The following is a 24,100-nucleotide window of genomic DNA, read 5'->3' on the forward strand; positions in this document are numbered from 1 at the left end:
TGTATACATATATAATTTATATTTATGTCATGCAAACAATCAATTATAAATATTCAGATATATAAGAAGTTATTTTGAATATATATTTTACCATAATACTAATATAACTAATTTATTTACAAATAAGTTGGTCTATTGCAGTGTGCAATTTGTTAATCCTCCGTGTCGCCCAAGTAATCCCGTTGCAATTGCTTTTTTACCTCTTGTATGACATCGGTGCTATTGGCTGTAACAAAACGATTGCGTAACAATATCGCGAAATAATACGTCATTATTCGATGCAAGTACTACAACACACCACAAAACGGACTGGTACTGGCTGTAGGCACGAAAAAACTTCCACGCTGATTATACATTTCTGCTCTAATGCCCATTTCCGAGCAAATGTTTTCGTCGCATGGTTCCGCAATTATTTGTAAAAAATGTCTATATGTCAAATTCCATTGTTGTGCCCAGAAACTACAATTGCGCGCAGTAGCAGACGTCAAAGATTCTATGAGATAGACGTAAGAACGTCCGTGACTACATATCGCTTGTTGTATCGCTACAAAGTGTAACAACAAATTCTATTTTTACTTATTGTTTCAGTTAACTATGTAGTTAATAGTCATTTCATATTAGCACTAGCTAGTTAATAGTCATTAATTTTTAATATACCAACCAGCTGTAGGAATCGGTAAGTAATCGAAGTATGACGTTCGTACACTGCGTACACAGCCAGGTTGCACTTTACCACCATTCGGATAGAAATCAACATGACCTATGTACATTAGAATGATATTAGGATTAAAAGTAGGATTGACAATTATCTGGATATCTGAATATCCGAGATAGAGATAGATCCGAGGTAAAATATTCGATTGAACCGGATATCCGGATCTTTTGGATTCGAAATTTGGCTGAATACGAATTTCGAATCTTCCGAAATCTTTTTTGTGAGTTTGATAAATTTTACATATAAAAAACTACGAGCTAAAAAAGATGAAAAGATTTCACTTCGTGGGTCTTTCACATGCCCCAAAAAAATTGCAAAAATTTTCGTGTATCTATCGTAAAAGCTCTCCCTGCAAAATCATTTTTTTTTTAATGTTCCTTTGATTTTTTTTTCCTGAGTTATTCGCGAGTTAAATAAAGGAAAGAGATCATTCTGATTTTGATTACTCCGTTAAAAATCATCATATCGCAATTTAAAAAACAGATTCTTAAAGCTGAAACTTTGTTCTATCGAATAATCTAATTGCAACGAAAATTTCGCAACAAATGGTGAGTTGAGGAAAGGTCCTTTTACATATATGTAAAAAGACTTTCCTCGATTCAATAAATCAAGTTTTCATCGATGTGAGCTACCTATAGCTTCGGGTAAGCCAAGTCCCAGACTCATGAGTAATCTGCCGTTTGTATGTATCACGTCGACAAATGGTGCGTCATTTTTATGTAAATGAACAGATGTATCAGCTTTACGAAAACATGGTTGTGCTGGGTCCAGACCAGTGATTCTCTGCACAGTCCATTTGTTCTGCCTTTTTTTCAGCTCTCTTGCGATAAATCCGCAAATGTGAGCACCGAGACTATGTCCTACCAGATGTAAAGGACCCCAACTATTTACGTCCGATTCGTTGTCGATTGTAGCGTTTGTTACATGTTCTATAAATCTTGATGAACGAGCCGACATTAGAAAGCATTAACAGACTACTAATCTATATAGGCAATACAATCATTCGAAAGCGTCACTCTCCTTTCAAATTTGTTGCATTGCCTGACAAATTACCAATTACTGTGTATCACATATATTTTTTGCGTACGCACTTTGATACTTGATATCCGACTATTCTGGTATTAACCGCTGCTTTGTAATAATTCCACGTATTACCGCCAGCGCTCCAATCTATTATCACCACATTAACATCATCCTACGATCATATACAATTTCATAAAAAATGAATGACTATTTAGAAAATAAGACCGCGCAATCGACGGACTCACCCATTCGAGTAATGCCTTTTCCATGTCCCTAATCCACGTTTCTTGACCATGAGACAGAAAACCATGTACTATGATCACTGTCCTGCGTTCTATCTTAAAGTCTGTCCATTCTAAACCAAACTGTTCGCCAAGCACCACTTGCACGCGGTGAGGCTGTTTCCTAGAGGACAGAAGAAATTGCACGTCCAAGGCGTCACTCCCATTAGGTTTACTTCTAAAGAACCATTCCAGACTCGTCGCGACTGTCTTTCCCAGTCCGAAGCAGTCCACTTGTTGTGCATCTTGCAACGAATAACTGAACTCGCTCAAGTTGCTTGCGCGAGTAGACAATGTATATGTGAAATTCACCAGAGTAGTCTCATTGAGTGAAGGCACAGCTGTGATGAACGTCGTTTCATTCAGTGCATGTCCGAAAGACTGAGTTATGTTTGCTGAATGCAGATGCCATAAGCAAAAACATTCTCCGATGAAAAAATGGTACAGAACGGTGAACGTAAGAATTATTGTAAATACCGTCGTCATTATAGACTAGCACATTGGCTTTTGACATGGTGCCTTTTAACATGTACATATATATGTATACAAAATTGTTATCATCATATTTGACTAGATAAATCATGCTGACTCAATCGGAAAATTTCTAGACAAACAACTGTTCTTACTCTTATACGGTTAAAACAACATTGATTAAGTAAAAAGAAACGCGGCTTTCGATAACACGTTATCAAAAGTAATTTCGAAACCGATATATCTTGTAACCGATAATCTTGTAACATTTGTCATTTATTTAGAAAGAGTCAATATTTCTTTTCATTTTAATTGATAAAAAAATGGAATAACAATTTAAATTTTTTAATTTGACTCACATTTTACAATGTATTTTTCTTTGTGTGCACTCTATGTAATTAAAACTAATATTAATTAAAACTATACAGTTATTAATAACTAGTATTATAATTACAAGACATTCAACGATATTTGGCTAATCAGTTCAATTTGCAGGACATTTTAGATAAAAATCCTGATTTTTCCAGGTCAATTAATTTCCATTAGTTGATTGACTTTTATTGATTCGTACATTTTATATGACAAATTAATTAAAAAGCAAACAAATTTAAAATTATTATATTTAATGCCTTATAAATAATAAAAAGACATTCAACATACAAAAGATAACTCCACTGCTATATTCTATTTTAATTGTTTTCTGTTTAGTAACCTATTGTCTTATTGCATCTTTAAAGGAAAACTTGTACCTAAATACAACTTTTTTTTTATTAACATATCACAAGCATCTTATAAATTTTCCTTATAAAATTATTAATTTAATAGCACTTTATTAAATTATTAATTTAATTTTTAATAGGCGCACTTGTTTTTGAAGCCTCATTTAAAATATACTCGTAAAATTTATAGTTATCAACATAATTCTTGCACACACGCGCGCGGGAAATACTTCTTATTACTTTCTTTTTGTACAATCTGATTTTTTTATGGAAAAATGACAAAAATTCCAAGTCAGTCCTGAAATTGCAGTTTTTTTTTTTAACGATTTTCAAAATACATTAAATTCTAAGATAATTTCAACATTAAAGGATGGCTGAACACTCAACTAACTAAAGTAACTAAAACTAATAACAAAATATTTTTAACACGAATATTCAGACGTACTTATTATATAAATTTTAAGTATTTTCATAGAAATGCGTAAAAATTATATTTACATACGCATGCACATATACAGTGCCGATCAAAAGTTTAAACATATCTGTATAAAACGGCTGTAATGGCTTTTCTCACTAATTCAAACAATTCTAAAAATTTAGCAATTGAAATAGTCTTCCTTATACATACAATATAATGACCGGTGCTCTTTTTTCACAACTAATTTAGAGCTATTCTGAATATTAGAATCATGAATACATATAATTATATTAAAGATTATATTTTAATGTTGAATTTTTGCAACATGGTGTTTCTTCCAGTCTTACTTTGTTACCTCTGATATCTATATTGTGACGAAAGATATAATCGAAATTCGATATATCTACTGTTTTGCAACTCTCGCGCGACCCAGTACCTTCGTATGTACTCGGCCGGTATCTTGCGATAAGTTTTTGGTTGATGACTTACAAGTAATATAAGTTATGATTTCTATATCATTTACATTACTATAAATCAATATGCTATCAATATATTACTCTTGTTATGCCAACTCACTTTTATTGAACAAATAGGGAAAATCGTATGGTGTATCCAAACTTTTGATCGGTACACACTGTGTACGTATAATTCATTATAAACATATATTTAAAAACGATCTGTACTTATATTATCAAGGAAAAAAAAAGTGAATGAGCAATTTAATAAACGTTTTATAGTAAAAAATTGAACATATCTTTCATATTTTAGGAAATAAGAGAGTTTCTCGAAAATTATTTATGTGTATAAATAAAAAAAAGTCAATGTTAAATATTAACCTCATCCAGAAACAATATTTTTATATACAGTATATACTTGTACATACAGTCCTTATTGTTGTAAAGATTTATCTTTTTTCTAAAGATAATTTGATGGAAAATGAGGAAAAAGTAGTGTTGTAATTATATTTTAAATTTCTGCTCCTTCCACTTCTGGAAGCGTTTCTCTTTCTTCTTTTGCTGCCATAAAATTTTAACATAAAAATAATTTCCATAATAATTACACATGGAAAAATAAAACAATATTTACTTACTCGAGGTTGTTGAAACCGTGTCTGATTTGCATTACTTTGTGTACTGCCACCTTGGAAACTGCTAAAGTCTACTGAATTGTAATCGAATTTTTCTGATGGTAACATACCCTGTTGCTTTAGGATTTTCTCGTTCGCTTTTTTGTCACCTTTTTTCCTAGCTCTGTTATTACATAAAGAATTTTGTTATTACTACACGCGAATATGTGTTGTATTTTCTTTTCGACAAACAACTGACCTTATTGATTTAATTGTTACAGAATTTCTATTATTACTCTGAATTCTACTATTACTCTGAACTTGTACGAGACTCTCTTGCAACTTTCGTTCTTCAGTCACGTCCAGTGTTTTCTGTTTTGCTTTCTTGGACACATGCACGGTTTTATCATTTAAATGTGATGTCGACGTAGAAAAATCATTGCCGTCATTTCTTTTTCGACTCTCATTTCCAATATGAAATTCTCTCTTCCTTTTTTTGGTATGTGTTTGACTGAGAATTACATTACATTATTAGTAAATTTCTTTTGCTTTTTCTATTAAATCTCCGCTTGTATATTCTTTTGAGACATTTATTTGAAGTAAAATAAAATAGACGCTTGAAGGGTTAAGAATCAGTCATCAATAACCTTCCCTTATACGAAATTTCACCGAAATTGAAAGATCTTTAAGATTACCGTAACATTTCCGTCCGTTATATAAATTCAGTCATTTTGAATTTCCAAATTCAAAACTCGGATGCGAAATCAGCGACCACGAAAACCCCCTTATACGAAATTTCGCCGAAATCGGAGAACTTCAACAGCCTCAATAAAAAAAGGCTTAAAAAAAAAATGTGACACACCAATTTTAAGTTTTTCTTTGTTACTTAACTGATTCTTAGCCCTTCAAGTGTCTCTTTTGTTTTATACTTACAGAGCCTTTTTATTATTTATTATTTGTTTAAAGTGTTCATGAACTCTGTTTTTACTCTCGTTAATCTCAACCTCGTTTACGTATTTGTCCTGGATTTCCATAGTCAATCTCTCTTCTTTTTCTGTTTCCTCTCGTTCTTTTGCTGTTTCCTCTCGTTCTTTTGCTTCCTGATCAATTACCATTGGTATGACACACCTGTATCTCATAAATGGACTGATAAATATAATCTTTTTTTTATCTCCTTTCATATTGCCTTCTGTTTTTTTGTTCTGAAATAAGAAGTGTAATTTATTAACGTATTTACACCCACACCCACGCATACACGCACATATTATTATAAGGTGTATCAAAAGTCCGGAAATGATCAAATATCTCAAAAATAAAGCATTTTTGGAAAAAATGATTCAGACAAAAGTTGTAGGGTTTGAAAAGCTCTATTTACTGATCGTATCCGTTTGACCTTGGACGACGTCGCTAGGGTCAAGGTCACATCGATTTTTTTTTAATGGGGCACTATTCTTTATTCTAGAATCTAATAGCTAATTTCAAGAACTTTTTACACCTTACAACTTTTATCTAAAACAAATTTTTATAATTTTTGAGATATTTCGAGGTCCGACCTTTTTCAAACACTCTGTCTGCCATAGTGATGAAACAACTTCCGACCCTAGGTCCTAGGTAGGTAAAAATGATTCTTTTGATGCACCCGACTTTGAAAGTTTGTCGGTTGAATTTTCGAACACCCTATATATTCTGTATATGTATATTCAAAGCACTCTATTTCCTATCTAAGATTACCAATATCTTATACATAATTACTATCATTATCATTTCACCTCTGATATAATTGATGAATCAAATATTGTTACAGTATGCTTGATGGTCTGACACTTGTTTGCCTGTAAAGGTTCTGATGTCATTATATTCTTGTCTAAAAGACATGGCAAGTCTGCTCTTGCTTCTGTGCCACTTGGTATATCATGTGGTATGTACAAGGAAGCCCCAGTGTTCACCGCAGAATTTTGTTGTGTCGGTCTTTGGCGAATGTCCTGTTCAGCGATAAATTTTACAAGCGGTTGTTCCCTAGCCTTCAGCACTATCTTGTGTATTTTCAGTAAATTTTGTCGCACTAATGGTGGAATTGGATTACAACATGCTAGAATACCCTGCATTTCACGCGGCAGTGTCTCAGCTATATTGAGCAGCATATGGTTCGGTAATACATAACCGATACTATCATCCTCCTCTCTTGCAATGAGATCTCGCCATCTGTGCAATTCCACAAGCGCGTATATCTGTTTATTGTTGAAGGACTTTTGACTTTTTCTGTACATGTTCATACAACTTTCCTCTGTCCAAATTGGTTTCACGTAGGTGCGCTTACAAATTTCAGTGCTTTGATCATACACAACCTTCAAGAGATTACTTTTGCCATTAGCCACATCAATCAATTCATTCTTCAGCATGTCCTTTATATAAAGTAAATAATGTGTATCTTCTCTTGCATATTTCATGAGTTCTGATGGTAAAGGCCTTATACGCCAATCGGCTAATTGAAAATGTTTGTTGGGATCTACACCACAATATTTGTTTAATAGATAAGCTAAACTGAGATAGGGTAAGTTTAGCTGTTTTGCAGCTTGATGTGTGTCAAACATGTTCACTACATACAGTGACAAATCCCTTTGAAGCCATAAAATGTCCAGATCAGCACCATGAAAGACCTTCAAGATTGAAGGTTTAGTAAAAATTTCATTGAGTTGATGTAATTCTGATCGCAGGATCAAAGTATCAATTAAGTAATCGGTTTGTATCGTGGATATTTGCATTAAGCAAGTAATGCCCTGAAACGTTCTATAAGAATGATGTTCCAAGTCCACAGCTATTTCCTTATGATTTCTCAAATCTTCTAGAAGAACCTTAATATCAGCTGGCTTATCAATGAATACCAAGTTGGTATCATTCAAGGATTTATATTTTACAGGTATTTTCTTCTTTAACTGACATTCTGATACTTCAAATTTATCCAGTTCAAACTCATAAGGGTGATTAAAGACTTCGCCATGTTCACCTTCTTCAACATAAAGAGCCAATGGCTTCAGAGAATTTGGTTTATCCTTAATTCGAGGCATCCATGGCTTTGAACTGTTATTAATTTTGTCCTTGAACATCAATTGTGGTCTTTGTATATTTTTTCCACCCAATAACCGTACTTTATCTGAATTATCTGAGACTTGGTTAGTATCAGTTCTTATATTCCAAGAACCATTCACAACTGGTTTTGGCATTTGTGACACAACCAATTCTACTTCAGGATTTCGTAGAATACCACTTTCTTCATCCATGAGTATATTCTGCAACATAGAGAGAAAAGAAATTATTAAAAAACTAATGCCTAAATTCTAAGTAGAATCATAAGGCTTATAACATATTCTCACAAGACTTATAAGAACTTTTAAATACCTATTAATAGATATCTTTACAGCTTCTCACTAGCCATAAGATATACAAGAAATCTTAGATTTACTAATAATCATGTTTTACAATTGATATGCATAAAATTAGAATACTAATCATAAGTTCTTATAAGTTTTACAAAAATTAAGGCCCGTATTCATAGTCGGTTCTTATTTCAAGACTGTCTTAAGTAATGTCTTAAGATGCTAAAGCGGCCCTCTGATTGGTTCGTAACTCCTCAAGACTGAACTTAAGACGGTCTGGAATATAAGAACTGACTATGAATACTGGCCTAAAAGTCTTATGGCTCTGCTTAGAATTGATACATAAATTTATTTGGGAAAATTCAAAATTATATCTAATTATGCTTACAGCTTGATCCAGTAAATGATCATTTGCTTCCAATAAAAGATCAAACTTTTCGTCGATGTCTCGGGTTTGGATGTTGCTAGAATTTCCTGCTAATTTCATTATGTTCTGCATTGTAGCCAACATTCTCTCCATATCTTTGTGTCTAGCATCGTTAAAGCTTGGAAAACAAGTGTAGTAATTGAAATTGTCTCCAACAGGTAAATTATTAGCTGCTTTGATTCCAGCTCTCATTGCATCAAATGCATCCTAAAATACACGTGCACTTTGACATTAGAACATTTTTTCTTTCTTGCCAAGATATATCTACGTGAAGGATATAATCTTGGTGAGAAAGCGTCGCCATAAGTAAGCATACCTGAAGGTAGTCTTCGAAGGTCGCATACCCAGGAATAAGACGGATCGGTAGCCCACTTTCCTCTTCAGCTTCCATGTTGTCACTTTGCATCACTTTGTGAAATTATGAGACGTTCGCTCAGTGATGCGATTTCCAACTTCCAACCCGCTTGCAGCCCTCGATGGTACGCTTATCGGGTCGGCGGCCTAATTGGTAGCACAACAAGCACAAACTCGTGTGACTTTGCTAGCAGAACCTTTTTTTTTATATGTATATTACATGTGCGTGGACCGCTAGTTGCCCCGTCCCACACCACCCTTCTCGCCCATAAGGTAATAAGGTTATGTATCCCAACATGAAGTTGGCTCAAGTCCCGCCCCGTGTGGCAAATTGCGGGAAATTTAAAGGATATAAGAAAGATGTAAGAATCGCAATATATTAGAATAAATTATCAAAGAAATTTAGATTTTAATTGTAATTTGACTCTTACTTTCCCCTTTTTAATGTTATTGATTATTGTTATATAAAAGAGTCCTTGAATTTTTCAATTTATCACTTCAACTTACTGCACCGTGTGTACATACCAGTTCAGGTAGTGCCAGGAGTAAAAAAATAGACCTCGCATAGTAGTTGCATATCGATACTTGTTGCGTACCGATACGATAATCTATCCCGTCCCTAGTACCACTAATCGCCGCCGTTTCTGTGGCGCTGCAGACGTTTTGCGATCCAAACGTTCGGCCGTTCCTGGCGTTTCGGTCGCACACGTCCAAAATTAGTAAATAAAGACGAGATGGCAGCGTTCGAGCCGTGCGCCGTGCTGTCGTCGTCCTCGTCGTCGTCCTTCTCCTCCGCCACCTCGATGTCTCGCGACGAGTGTTCGGCAAAATGAAGTGGAAACACGCCGTGCATCTCGCGATTGTTCAGAAAAGCTCGAGGAACTTGACCGTGTGACTGGCAAATGACAAAGGCTCGTTCCAAGAAGTGTATGCGTGAAAAATTACGGTGCGCTCGCTGCTGGACGGTGCTTGCTCGAGGATTGCGAGGACGGACGAGCGGATGAAAGGGGAAAGAGAAAGAGCGAGAGCAGGCAAGAAGGAGACGGAATAATTCGCGCTCCAGAGTTCACACCGTAAGGTACGAATTCCCGCTATATTTAGTCTATGATTTAGTCGGCCCGTCACCGCGACCGGCGCGAACGTATATGTGCCTAGAGTTATAGGAACTCTAGTGTGTGCGTACTGCGTGCGTATACGTCTTCCTCGGCAATCCTCGGCGATTCCCATTCAACGCTTTTGACGTCGACGTCCGCAACAAATTTATTATCCGTTGCGGTCAGGGAGAATCACGAGAGACAGGAAGAGAAGAGAGAAACGTTGTACGCGGAGAGAGGCTAGAGAATTATGATAATCGTGCTAACGCAAATATCGAACTCTATTCGTGAATAATTACAAGATATCGAGAAAAAAAAGGAAGTAAGAGGTATTGAAAGTGGAGGAAAAAGGTTAGAATAATTAAAAAAAATTAAATTTAAAAAGAAAGTAATCGTGGAATACATATATATATGTATATATATATACAGGGTGTAAAAAAATTAAACCGACAAACTTTGAGGGTAAATAGGGGACATAAAAACAAACATATTTTGTTAATAATGTTTTCCTCTACGACGCTTCGTTTTAATACTACAGGGTTGGATCACATTTGCCTTGTGACAAGTGGCACATCTTCCATGAGTTCTGGCAAAACTTCCTCGAGAAAAATACGATAAATATTGCCATTTAATCGTAAAGGTAAAATGTATGGCCCAATAAATTGAGTTAATCATTTGCCGTTCATTTTTATTCCGTTCTTTTGTTCATTGTTTTTTGAAGATTAAAATATACACGTGTAATTAAAATAAATTTAATTATTCCACTTATATGTTTGTTTTTTGTTCCTCGGACGATAACAACCAGTCTATGATAATAAATTATGTGAAACAATGTTTTACAGCATATAATGTTATTTTACAGTATTTACTTATCACTGACTCTCTTTGATATTCCACTTTCAGTTGTTTCAAATTTATCTGATATACTTGGTTGATACCTGAAATAATCTAAGCATAGATACAACTGCTCAAGATGATTAGAAAGTACTGGATCTCTCGCTGTTGTGGGCGTCATGAGGTTATCCAACTATAAAAGAAGCGCTCGCTCGTCATCGAAAGAACAACGCACGAATATATGTATACAAGGCATATACGTATATGGTACACGCGCATACGTAATCGCAAGCTCGATCCAACTGCTCCGTAAATGACTTATCAGAAAGGACTTCCTCGAGGTATTGGAACGCTATTTTTGTCGATACAAACCTACATACCGTGCAGCGATAGTGGCTGCTCTTGCTCGTACATATGTACTTGTAAACGCATGTATACTTGCCCACATACATTTTACGCATATTTCACGCACGTTTCAATTGACCTGGGTCGAATCAGATTCTTTCAATGTTTGTGAAATTTACTCTTGTGCGCGCTTCGTAAAAACCTTGGAGATTTAAAGTACTACGGTATCTCAGATTATCTGCATCCTGTTTTCCAATCGCTGAATTTGTAGAATAAAATTCCAGTAACTGATATGTATTTATCAGTAGCTTTAAACAGTGTCTACAATGAAATTTTAAAGCCATAAAACTTAAGCTTTAGGCTGTAAAAAATTGATCAATTGTAGTTGATTGTTCTACACACATTCGATTATAATTGGTCAATTTCTTACAATTTAAAGTTTAAGTTTTATGCCTTAAAATCTCATTGTAGATGTTGCTTTAAATTTCCATAAATCTATATCTACAATAAGTATTTTAAGTCTTAAGTCGTAAGAAATTAATCAATTACCATATAGCGATGAGAATAATTGAGGCTGGGTCCACAACCTCGCTTTAAGAGACCCTAAGCCGTAAAGCCGTAAGAAATTGACCAATCACAGTCGATTATTTTTCTCGCATTCAACTATGATTAATCAATTTCTTACGGCTTTATGGCTTTGGGCCTCTTAAAGTGAGGTTGTGGACCCAGCCTGAGTGTAATTTTTCCATTTCCTTATAGCTTAAGGTTTAAAAACCTATTGTAGATCTGGACTAACTCTCGATATAACTATTCGATATTGTCACATAAATATTCGCAATGGGACGAAAGGCACATCTTAATAAATACACTCGTCAGCGACAGATTTACCATAGAGATTTCTGCATCTGAATCATTTTTAACCGTGTAGTCGAAAGTTAGTTAATAAATTATTGTAAGATAAATAATAAGAAATATCAATTAATAATAATGATAATTTATGATAGGATATTATCATAGTACCTTAATGCATGATAAGAGAACATCGATCCGCGAGCGCAGTGATGTCATACTCTTAAACACATTACATCTTCGTAAATAACTAACCTTTATCGAGAGAGAGAGAGAGAGAGAGAGAGAGAGAGAGAGAACGTGCGATTGACACCGTATTAAATAGTAAATTTATAATATCAGTCATCTAAGACATTCTGTAATAGAATCTGGCTACGAGCGACGATTTTGTCAAGATCTACGAGAGAGAAATGTGTATATTCTATTTTATACTGTCTCAATCTATAATTTTAATTAAATTTTACAGTGACATGATGTTTGTATATATATAGAGATGTCTTTTTCTCATAGGCTTTAACAAAATCGTTCGTAACAGAAAAAAATGAAGGAAAGACTAATAGGAATTATGAATCGAATCGCACGGTAATTAAAGCCAAGATATAACAAGAAATAATAAATGTGACATTTACAAGTACGCGATAAAGAATAGATAATGCAAATACGTTTCTATGGAAATTATTCTTTGACATTTTATCGTAATTTATTCATTTTATGCAGGGTTGGCATTATTTTAGCCACCCTAAAAAATCCCAGTTGTGGTTTCTTTTGGGTTTTATCCGGTTAAAAAAACTCGAAATTTATAGTTTTTTGGAGTCTTATTGGAATTTAATTAAAGTTCATAATCAAACACCAAACTTTTTTTAACAAAAATTTGTTTAAGCGCTAATTTTAAGCACTAAATTATCCAAATAAATATTAATATAGTTTATAATATGTAGTGTCATCATTTCTTTCTTTATTTTTACTATAGAAGTGTTTTTTTTTATATTTGAAAAATTTATCATTATATTTTTACAAAATTCTTTTATAATTAGTGTTATTTGAACACGTAATTAAATAATGATGAATACAACGTAAACTAAATATTACGTGAAAAAAATATCAATCAATTTTATCAAAAAAATTCCCAAAAACCAAACAAATCTTCAATAAAACTGAATAAAACCCAGTGGACTAAGCTTTTTCGAAAAAATCCAGGTTTTTCCAACCCTGATTTTATCAAAATAGAATCGAATTGAAATAACGGGGGAAACAGTCGAACCAGAATGAGATCGGCAGATTGATGAGATCGGCTAATCGCGCGCAAAGAGACAAGAGTCATTAGTTACGATTCAAGTCAGTTGGTCCTTGGAGATCACCGACAAGAGCTTTGCCACCGCGGGTCTACATGCCCGCTAAAAATACCGTAACGCATCGAGTGAGCGACCGATTGGGAGTGTATCGAAAACGGAGCAGCGGCTTCGCGCCTATTTTCATTGTCGATTTTTCCCAATCCAAGCGGCGACATCAATGGCAACTCGTCGACATCGCGTGTCACGAGTATGGTACCAAAACCTGCCTACATATTCCAAGTCCGCGATCGACAAGAGATTCGATCACGAGACCATGCAGCGTCACGACGTTGCTTTCTTGGTTTCATTCACCCTCGGCAACAGTCACCATTGCTCACCGAACTTAAGCACACTCGTCAGCCGTTCGCCATCACGCGATACGATGCATTAATAGCCAAGCGACGAGGCTCTCGTCGCGTCGTCTGCCGTCTGAGACGAACCGTCCGTCGGAGAACTTGGTCATCTTCCTTCGGATCTTTTCACCCAAAAGCGATCCTTGGCTGAATACTCGCAACAAGATGTCATTTATTGTTAGTCGCGCCAATGTCATTAATATTTTTATGCTCCTTAACAATTTATTTGACTTTGTTCAGAAGTCAGAATTGGAAATTGTCATCAATAATTTTTTTGTTTCTTAAAACATATAGACGACGAGTCTCTCATCGTTAATATTGCAATCACTAATATTAGGTATAATTCGAAAGCTATCGAGATATTTCGAATTTTTAATCAATGGGTGCGATTGATCCCCCCCCCCCTCCCCGACAAGATAAAATTCAAGAGCTTTGGAAACTTATCGTACATTCGTAATTTATGTGACGATTTGCTAGTGAATCAACGTCAAATCTTGACGAAATTAATTGGCGTAATTTATGCGAGTATTCAGATATTTTTGTGATAAAAATTTCTCGCTAAGAACTCTGAAAATTGGCTGCTCAGCGGTATCGTTTGTACCGGTAAGAATAATCCCTTTAATCGCTCGAAAGTAAAATTAATGGTTTCGGAACTACAATGACGTAAGTCACGTATATAAAGTAAAGATAAATTACTCGAGAGAAACGAGAGACTAGAATTTAGAATTAGTTCTGAGCTTAAGACATATCATATATCGATCAAACTAGCCAACAATGTGTTTTTTATATACACACTTGTTATTATGATACTTTCGTTTTAATAGATTACAGTCTAACGAAATGGAATATATAATCTGAAATTTAGCCGCTCTCTTTGAGGAAAATCTCGCTTTATTTTCACTTGACCTTGTATCTTTTGCAATATAATATGCAATAACCGTGTTATATAGCGCGCACTGAAATTGCTTTTGCTATTTTTGATTTACATTTTACTATTATTTATTTATTACTACCTTAATGTATTTATCTTTTTATCAAATCACCTCCAGGGTAATTCATTAACCATTTTGATTACATCAGCATGTAATTTTTACCATTCGTATTCAAACCTTTAAAAAATAGATTGACAGTATTGTGTTCAGTTAAGATACGTATTACTGTAAAACGCTAATCTGACGAGTTTTTCTGAAGATTTTACGAACGTAGAATTTAGTGACGAGGAATCTCTTTTTGGTACGTATAGGGAGGACAAGGAGACAGTGCAGAGAAGAAATCCACTGACGATGGGTCGGCACATACACTGGCGTCTTGACGCCCGAAATAAACTTACCACATTCTCCCTCTCTATCTCTTCCTCCTCATCTCTTCGCTTTCGCTTTCTTCATTTCTTAATGTAAGACTCAGATGGCTATAGCTACCCTTTGCCGCTGTCATTCTCGTTTATAAGAGAAGACCACGCCGACAGTTCGCCTGGAAGATAGGAATCTTCCAACTTCCAAAAATTCTTCCAAAAAAAGAAATTGAAAAGATAGAAAGAGAGAGAGAGAAAAGAAGAAAGATCGTGCTATGTTAATGTTGATATTCCGAAATACAACAAAATTTAAATATTCAGGTCTAAAGAAAAATATTTGAACCTGTGATGTGTTCTTATTCCAGATAAACGCAGACAAGATGGTTGTCGGAGAAGCAAGTATACATAATATAATGGGTGGGATGGAGAGCACGGGTGGCGTGCGTCTTCATAATCACAAGCGGAAGCTGAAGCAAAGGTTTGTAAGTCAATTCTAGTTGATAAGTCGTGCAACATGTATTGTATATTATTCTGCTTGTACAATAAAATACATACTTATAAAAATGTCTCCAAATGATATGGCTTCAGAAAAAAGAAGCCAAAGAAATGATTCCAATAATGGCCAAATATTGTAATAATTTTCCTAATCTTCAATTGCTCGAGATAGTTTCAATTGCTTGAAATATATAAAATTTAAAATAACGATTAATTTAATAGATAAATTGCAGTTGCAAATTTGCATTCCATAATTAGATTTAATTAGACTTGACAAGAAGATGATTAGATTTATTAATATTCTCGTCTTACAGATTTGACATCATAAAGAAATTAGGGCAGGGCACCTACGGTAAAGTGCAGTTAGGAATAAACAAGGAAACTGGTCAAGAAGTGGCAATAAAGACAATTAAAAAATGCAAAATAGAAACAGAGGCTGATCTCATCAGAATACGAAGGGAGATACAGATCATGTCAAGCGTACAACATCCAAATATTATTCACATTTATGAAGGTAATATTTGTGATACAATATTATTACAATTTGGATAACACAAATATGTAGGAGTGATCTGTGCTATTTATGAACTAGTTTATTTCAGTCTTGATTAAATTCTCTTTCTTTGTCTCTTCGTGACAGCTGATTGACAGGAAAGAGAATCGATTAGAATAGACATAAATATAGGCACGATTAAAATTGACTTCAATAATAATGCTTATCTCTTTAAGGGCTTACTTAATAAAATTATTAAAAAGCGATCGTTACTGTTATAGTATTCGAAAACAGAGAGAAGATGGTACTGGTGATGGAGTATGCAGCTGGAGGAGAACTATATGATTATCTAAGTGAGCGCAAAGTTTTGAGCGAACATGAAGCTCGCAGAATATTCCGACAGATAGCTACTGCTGTTTTCTATTGCCATAAACATAAAATCTGTCACAGAGACTTAAAGCTTGAGAACATTTTGTTGGACCAAGTCGGAAACGCCAAAATAGCTGATTTTGGTCTTTCAAACGTGTTCGACGAGCAGCGATTATTAAACACGTTTTGCGGCAGTCCATTATACGCGAGTCCAGAGATAGTGAAAGGAACTCCTTATCATGGACCAGAAGTGGATTGCTGGAGTCTAGGTGTTCTTCTGTATACATTGGTCTACGGTGCTATGCCCTTTGATGGGTCTAACTTTAAACGACTAGTCAAGCAGATCTCACAATCTGATTATTTTGAACCTAAAAAGCCATCCCGTAAGTACAACATTCGTTTAACACGCGACGTCAACGCGCTCGTATGCGACACTATAAAAAAATGCCAAAATGTTAAAATTTCTCGTAATTTATTTGTGTGAATTAGCATAAGACTTGATAATCTCATATTGAAGCAGTTTTTACTAAACTTCCGAAATTTGTATATAATAAATGAAATGATAATTTGATTTTATTCAATTAAATCTTTTTTATAGCCGCTTCGTCGCTTATAAAGGAGATGCTTACGGTGTGTCCCGGTAAACGTGCCGATATTGAGAGAATCTGCACTCATTGGTGGGTGAATGAAGGTTACGAACAGAATTGTCTCGATATCGCAGAGGATTTAGCGGCTCAAACTCCAGTACGACTGGATCTATTGCTCTCTCTAGTACCACAGTCTGCCAGCGCCGAGAAATTGCTAGTAGGAGGCGATCAACAAGCTGGCGGAGATGTCACGAATAATATGTCTTCCGATACGTTGGTGCCTACTAGATGTCATTCAGTTGGCAGCTTAATGGAGCTCGATCAGAATAACTCCGACAGGAGGATAAGAGAGTTATTTGAGGAGGAGCCGAGGTCCTTCGCGGCTGGAGACGCTAAAAGAAAACTAGAAACAACACCATCAATGGATGAAACTACTGCGGCGGGCGTGAAGAGGAAAGAGAGGTCTAGAAGAAAAGAAAAGTCAGATGAGAGAGAGCCTAGGACGTACAGATCTTCATCTAGGTAAATTATAAATATATATTTTAAAATTATTTTCCGATCGATATTAACATTTAATTCTCATTAATATGAAGAGACGTAACATCAAATATTGTTGTCCCAGACATCATTCAGCTCCAATTCCAAATTCTATATCGGAGGAGGCGATGGAGGTGGAACCGACAGCCATTGTAACTGTTCCTACGAGTAAGACTGTTGATTTTAATAAAATAGAAGATACGGCAGCTTGTCTAGAGCTGATTAAAGAATCAAAGGAGAGATCGCCAAGTAAAGAGAGAAGTAAGACTCCATTGATAAACGAATATCAACAGTCACGCGAGCCAATGTCTATCGATAGCGCTCAGATTTGTGAGATTCAAAAGGCTAGCAATGAGCAAAATAAATCGCAACAAAAGTGTACAAAATCACCTAACAAGAGTTTATATGAAGACATAGTAGAAAAAACTGCTTCAGAAAGTATAAATAAGATAGCAAATGAGACAGCGTTCAACAAAAAGTCAGATAATCTGGAATCAAAAGTGCCAAATGAAAGCGATAAGAGTGTTACAAATAAAACGTCGCAAGATATACAGCAATTAGAACCAACGGAAAACGAATTCAAAAAGCTGAAAGAAAAAGCTCTTTCTTTAGACTCCGAGTTATCGAATGAGGTGGCAAACGCTCCATCCGTTAAGCCCGTTGAGAGACGACGCTCCAAAATATTTGAAACAGCTGAAAAATTTAATCAGTTGTCATCTACTGCAGAAAACGAGAAACCTAAAAAGATATTTATTCCGGGCGTTAACGTGGGAGGTGCGAAACGAGCTTTTGAAAGAAAGGCCAGTCTCTCTGCAATCACACCACCTCCAAAAGTCAGTGCGTCTAAAATTATTATTGATGTGCCAACCACTAAGACAGGCGAGAAGGATGAGCAGAAACAGGCAGTAGGGAATCGAGAGACCATTACCAGCGAGGATAAATTTAATAAGCGAGATGAAGTGAAAAAACGTGCTATCGATATCATTAGTGGTGCGATCGGTAAGCCTCCAATGCAAAAGAAGTTGAATGGCTCGCCACCAAGCTCAATATCTCCTCAGAGCCCAAACTCCAAAAAACTCGGACTGAAGGTACAGGTTGCGCCGAACGACATGCGATCAGCCACGGTATCGGTCTCTACACCAATTGAAACAAAATATGATCTTGATGTCAAGTCAGCGACACCAGGAGCGATTGTAAGTGCGAAACTAAAATATTATTAGTATATCATTTACATGTTTAACTTCCATTTAGTTTTGTTTTACTTCTTTTCTTTAATAGACGACTAGTACATCTGACACAACTGATGTCAAAAATTCACAATTGGAAGAACCAAAGATATCTAGTAAAATGGAAATAACATTAAAGAGTGCAACGTTGCCTAGACGAAAAACAAGTAAAGCTGAAATTACATTGTCCGGGGTCAGATCGCCAGAAACTGCAGCATTCAAGTCCGAAGTAGAAGCTAAGATTGATGCTTTCCAGCCGCAGAAACTGCGCACTCAGAGATCGGAGGTGGCATTCCCAGTTGCCGCAGCAGTGCCTCATACAAATAGAAGTTCGAGTTTAGAACCGGAAGACAGATTTAAGGCTACACCGCCGAGAGAAAGAATTATACCTATTCAGGTACAGTAAGATTAACATATTTATTTTCGATTATATATATGATATATATATATATTTTTTTTTGAGAATTGATTGAATTTGTTTTTTGCATCTGTAAAATATAGGTAGAGGCAGGACATGAACGTACGCAGCATTCGTCCACACCACCGCCTAAACCGTCTCAAAGATCAATGTCTCAACAATCAGAATCTCTGTCTCGCCAATCGACTGCCGATTCAGACACGGACAGTGCTCTCGGTTCAACTATGGGACCGGAACCAATCAGAAAGAGTCCTAGAGAGTACATAATTCCTATCGCAGTAGAAGGTGGCGGTTATGTTACTCCCAGATCAGGTAGTCTGGAACCAGAGAATAAGACTAGTACACCGACAAGTACGAATCCATCGAGATCTCGATTCGGTAGACCAAGGAGAATGAGCTCTCTGTTATCGGATGCTAGCGAAGATGAATCTCCTTTCTCTCCATTGCATGGGTAAATATAATTAATCTTGGTGATTCTCTCTCTCTCTCTCTCTCTCTCTCTCTCTCTCTCTCTCTCTCTCTCTCACACACACACACACACACACACACACATACACATATATACATCTCACACACACACACACACACACACACACACACACGCACATATCAAATGATATTCTGTTTTGTATCGATATAGTTTGAGATTATTAACTGACAATAAATGTTACAAATTTAGATTTATATAACTAAATTTAAATGATAATCTTTTTTTCTCGACAGAGAAGATTTGTTGCAACGACATATGCATCGATTGAGAAGTTCGCGACCATCCAGGCAACCGTCCGAGCACGCCGACAGCTTGTCATCTGGCGAGGACGACGATGATGACGGATTTGAGTTATTAACTGCTGAAAATTTGTTCTCTACGTTACTATCTAGAGTACGAAGTCTGACGCAACGACTCAATGTTGATGATAATCGATCTGGCGGTTTTCCAAGTAGTAGACTGTTCGGCAGACTCGGCTCTCAATCGTCGCAATCGTTTTGGGGTCTTAACAAGCCATTATCCAGGTAAAACGCGATTTCGAATTGTTATTCATATGTATGAGAAATAGTCTGATTATTTTCATTTGGACTTGATGTATAGCAGACATCGATAATATCGAGCTTAAATTAATACTGACATCTCGATAAAACTTCTGTAATTGTTAACTTGTTATTAAAAAATCTTTAACTTTAATAACGATAATGATGAGAGATGATGGTTTTATACTTGTCTGTGCAAGCTACGAGAGCTATGTCGAAACACGGACTACGACTACGTGAGTCCAATTGTACAGAAAGAAATTGTAATAGAAAACTTAGTGTACGCGCCTATTAGCTGAGCTACAAGTAGTAAGAATCATTATTTAATAAAACTAAATAAAGAAATTTCAATTGATCACACGCTACAAGCAGGTTAAAATTTAGATTGCATATTTATACACATATATGTATGTTTGTATCAACCTAATTTCGCCCACTCTGGCTTAACCATGCACCTCATCGGATACCTAGAGAGTAGTGTACATGTTGAAATAAATAGCTCGAAATATCTGCTATCAATTCGCATAGTCTGAACTCTGCTTCTTGCCAACATCTTCCTGCTAGTAATCATGCTTTTGCTTTCGTAGACTTTGACACGCACAATGCGCGCTCTCTCTCTCTCTCTCTCTCTCTCTCTCTCTCTCTCACCACAGAAAATTTTCAACTGAATGTGAACATCTTTCTTTTTTTTGCTATATATCTCTTTTAATAATATACATATCGTAATGAGCATATAAATCCGCTTATTATGATAATTCATATACGTGCGTAGAAGTGACGTTTTGTCGTTTTCTTGTGCATGTAGACGGCTCTCGGAATCGCAATTTAAACATTCTCTGAATCGTGATGCGGATATATTTTCAACGAGAGACACCGCTAGTACTTCCAATCCCGGAACTCCAAACAGTCCTGGATCGTACAACACATCTTCCAGAGAAAATGTCTTCGAAATCGGAAACACCTTGCCAAGAGGTAAGAGAGTGTAGCCATTCTACAATTTAATGTGGTACCTCATACGCGCAAGATCGTAGAATAAATTATATACGTGCACATAACGAAAATCGAATTTAAAATGATAAATATCTTTTCGGCATTTACATAATCTACGAATCCATTGTCGTCCAAGGTCCACTACAAATTGTACATACGAATATTTAATGTTGTAGAATGTCGACCCACTATTTTACAGAAGCTAAAAAATTTTTAATTTTCTATATCTTCAATTTGTTTTTTTTTTTTTATTTAATATATCTGAAGTTAGATTTAATATATTAATGATTGATAATATAATGACACGATCATGTACAGAGTTAATTAAAAATATGTAAGATGATTAATACAAGCTTCTGTTAAATCGCTGTGGTCATCATGCTATTCTGTCACTGGTTATTAGCCTTGTGAGAAAATGCTGGATGGTATTCAGTATGCATCTCCTAGTATCTAGCTGTTGTCGAGTCGTTGATAGACAGAGCACATTATTTTGTTTACTTTTATCCTTATTGTTTTTGTTTTTTTTTACTTTAATTTCCAATATGTTAATTCTTTGATTTCTTGCCTGTTTTGCAACCTTTGATACTAACACCTTATATGGTTCATGTTTGGCACAGATGAGTATAACAAGATTTGAAACAGATTTATTTGCGATTTTATAAATATGAATATTTAATTCGTGTTAAATAAGAAAAAATTATATAAATTAATATAATATTAAATATTATTTAATTATTAACGTTTACATACGTATAATAGTTTATATATTTGCGCGCACGTGCGATAATTCTTGATGATTTTCAAGAGAATGGTTCTAAGAATAGAATCAAAGAAAGAAAAAAATTACACAAAATAGATAAACGTTTATTTCCCTAATAAATTAAAAATGATGTTTAAAACATCTTTTTCTTTTCTACTGCAATGTATCTCTCCTCTTTTCAGAACAAAACAATTCATACTCTATTTTTGTTTCAAATGTCAGATTAAACATTTCAAGTACCGAGCGTGAAATGTAATTAAAAATTACTTTACATAATTTTTTAAAAAATATAACTAAGGAATAATAAATATTTTTTGACAATTATTTTTAGATTTTGCATTCTCAAAAGCATGTGTTTGCACGATCCAATCCTTTGGGAGAACCTCTATCTAATAATTTCATTCGTTTCTTTCTTTCATTTAAACTCACATTTTTTGTCAATTTTTTATTTATTTAAATGTATCAAAGATGCAGGGTCCGTTATGTGGTATTTTTAAATTAATGTAATTTTTAATACAAAATATATATTATATATATTTATGTTTGGACATTAAAATAGCTAATAAAATAACAAATAGGATTTGTCCCTAAATAAGTGAAAAAACATAGAGTAAATAGCAAGCTCATTTTGCCTGACATAGAACCTTGTAATATGCCATAGTTGTTGCAATGCATTGCTGCTGTTGATTTTTATTATCTTGTAACATCGTAGTAGCAGTTTTTTCTTTTCCATTTACCTAGTGTACATTAAATTTTGTAGCATGACTGCACATATATCCATATACAATGTACAAGAGTCTCAATTCCACTATCCAAGACAGAGAAATCCATATTTAATTAAAATTCGTGCATTAATTTACGTCTATCGTCGACTCTTCAATCAGTAATTAAAATAATTGTTTGTTAGCACTCTCGTATTATTATTACAATTAAAATTTTGTGATTTTTTTATTTGATTAACTTAATGACAGGGACTTCTGAAACAATTCTTTTTTTATCTCATTTTCGAAAAAATGTAACAAAAATATACAAAGTAAAAGTAAAAACTGAAAAGTTTCAGTATAACTGAAAAGAATAACGATGATAAAAATAAAAATATTATTTTTTTCGTAAATTATATCAACAGAAAATTCAAAGAAGACCCTGTTCAATATGATTTCATTGAATCGCATTTAGTCATTAAGTTAGCAAACAATTATTATCGAAGATAATGTACTGTAGACACATCTATAAATGGCGTCGTTTTGTAATACGTTGATTGACGGTTTTATTGACGGTTGTTGCAGCGACCGTGCGAGTGACTCTACGTAGACGGGCTGACGGTAATCCTCAATAAACAAAGCAAGTTAGGCAGTAATATCTTGTATGCCTAATTCAAAGTGAATATGACGTCGGTAAAGTCGCACGTAGTCTTATACTTCTGAAAATACAAGAGAAAAGAATCTTTCGCCGTTCGGTGACGCGCACTCGTTCGATGTGTTTCTGGAAAGTGTACTTGGCCAATCTACTTATGTTACCACACAGAGTCTCTGATCACAGTGATGCGGGAAGACATTCGCATCTTCGCATTATAATAATTTTGCTTGTGCGCAACTTATAAAAAGCTCGAAAACAATATACACTTTTAACATTTTTATCACGTGCGTTTTTAATGAGACTAAACTTCCTGTTCGCGAGTCTCTGTGAACCTCGGGTTACCTTCGGTATGATTTATTTTCGAATGTAGACAGATATATGTAAATATATTTGAGAGTAAAATAATAGAAAAATATAAAAATAAATGAGTAAGTGCATGACAGTGTATATATTTAATATATATTAAACCAATGGCGAGTAAAATGCATATATTTATAGTTTTAAACATACCGCTCGTACTTGAAACTCCATTATTAGTGAGTGCTAGCTATAAACGTGATGTGACATTGTGCAGCATTGGAATAAGTCATACCGAACGCGCGATAATTGTTACTACTAGATAAGTTATTTGTTGCCATGTTCTAGAAATTTGAAAATAACTTTGTTATACGAGAGAGAATTATATATGTGACATTGTTATTTGAAAAAAAGAAAAAAGTGAAAATGATTGTATACTTGCAAGCGGAAGCTAACCCTTGTCTGAAATGGCTGATATTTGTTGTGTTTTTAAGAGTTTAAATAACAGCGTTTTTATTACTTCACATTGTCTTCGCATGCTTTGATGTAATGCATATATATATATATACATATATATATATATATATATATATATTGT

At 34.8% G+C, this 24,100-nt stretch overlaps 3 protein-coding genes across 5 annotated transcripts in view; 1 reads left to right on the forward strand and 2 right to left on the reverse strand.

Moving 5' to 3' along the window:
• Window positions 1-97: 97 nt before the first annotated feature.
• On the reverse strand, window positions 98-2,518 carry LOC108775997 (pancreatic triacylglycerol lipase). Its single transcript, XM_018542486.1, has 6 exons — window positions 1,984-2,518; window positions 1,807-1,910; window positions 1,348-1,652; window positions 662-760; window positions 299-544; window positions 98-226 (listed from the first exon to the last, which is right to left on the reverse strand). The coding sequence occupies exons 1-6, from the start codon at window positions 2,503-2,505 to the stop codon at window positions 153-155; spliced, it is 1,350 nt and encodes a 449-aa protein (XP_018397988.1). The 5' UTR covers window positions 2,506-2,518; the 3' UTR covers window positions 98-152.
• Window positions 2,519-4,526: 2,008 nt separating this feature from the next.
• Rrp6 (exosome component Rrp6) lies at window positions 4,527-9,440 on the reverse strand. The gene is made up of 8 exons (XM_018542484.1): window positions 9,374-9,440; window positions 8,811-8,995; window positions 8,456-8,701; window positions 6,463-7,980; window positions 5,627-5,895; window positions 4,953-5,204; window positions 4,718-4,877; window positions 4,527-4,643 (listed from the first exon to the last, which is right to left on the reverse strand). The coding sequence occupies exons 2-8, from the start codon at window positions 8,898-8,900 to the stop codon at window positions 4,587-4,589; spliced, it is 2,592 nt and encodes an 863-aa protein (XP_018397986.1). The 5' UTR covers window positions 8,901-8,995; window positions 9,374-9,440; the 3' UTR covers window positions 4,527-4,586.
• A 224-nt stretch (window positions 9,441-9,664) lies between these two features.
• Nuak1 (Nuak family kinase 1) overlaps window positions 9,665-24,100 on the forward strand; it is a 20,778-nt gene continuing 6,342 nt past the window's right edge. The window contains exons 1-10 of one of the 3 annotated variants that reach the window (XM_018542519.1): window positions 9,665-9,926; window positions 15,311-15,423; window positions 15,755-15,954; window positions 16,215-16,685; window positions 16,901-17,411; window positions 17,512-18,619; window positions 18,705-19,049; window positions 19,154-19,521; window positions 19,794-20,084; window positions 20,905-21,071. In XM_018542519.1, the coding sequence (XP_018398021.1) occupies window positions 15,326-15,423; window positions 15,755-15,954; window positions 16,215-16,685; window positions 16,901-17,411; window positions 17,512-18,619; window positions 18,705-19,049; window positions 19,154-19,521; window positions 19,794-20,084; window positions 20,905-21,071 (3,559 nt within the window). In that variant the 5' untranslated portion in view covers window positions 9,665-9,926; window positions 15,311-15,325. Of the gene's footprint in view, window positions 9,927-11,042; window positions 11,118-15,310; window positions 15,424-15,754; window positions 15,955-16,214; window positions 16,686-16,900; window positions 17,412-17,511; window positions 18,620-18,704; window positions 19,050-19,153; window positions 19,522-19,793; window positions 20,085-20,904; window positions 21,072-24,100 lie in introns of those variants that run through there. The other 2 variants (XM_018542520.1, XM_018542521.1) reach the window with 2 other exon arrangements.

The sequence above is a fragment of the Cyphomyrmex costatus genome, unplaced genomic scaffold, assembly GCF_001594065.2.
Source record: "Cyphomyrmex costatus isolate MS0001 unplaced genomic scaffold, Ccosl1.0 scaffold332, whole genome shotgun sequence".
Lineage (NCBI taxonomy): Eukaryota > Metazoa > Arthropoda > Insecta > Hymenoptera > Formicidae > Cyphomyrmex > Cyphomyrmex costatus.

Coding starts and splice junctions, on each gene's coding strand:
- LOC108775997 (XM_018542486.1), bottom strand. CDS start 2,505: ATGACGACGGTATTTACAATAATTCTTACGTTCACCGTTCTGTACCAT. Junction 1,911..1,983: donor AAAAGGCATTACTCGAATGG/GTGAGTCCGTCG, acceptor ATATGATCGTAG/GATGATGTTAATGTGGTGAT. Junction 761..1,347: donor TGGCTTACCCGAAGCTATAG/GTAGCTCACATC, acceptor TAATGTACATAG/GTCATGTTGATTTCTATCCG.
- Rrp6 (XM_018542484.1), bottom strand. CDS start 8,900: ATGCAAAGTGACAACATGGAAGCTGAAGAGGAAAGTGGGCTACCGATC. Junction 5,896..6,462: donor ATTCATCAATTATATCAGAG/GTGAAATGATAA, acceptor TTCTTATTTCAG/AACAAAAAAACAGAAGGCAA. Junction 4,878..4,952: donor GTAACAATTAAATCAATAAG/GTCAGTTGTTTG, acceptor ATGTAATAACAG/AGCTAGGAAAAAAGGTGACA.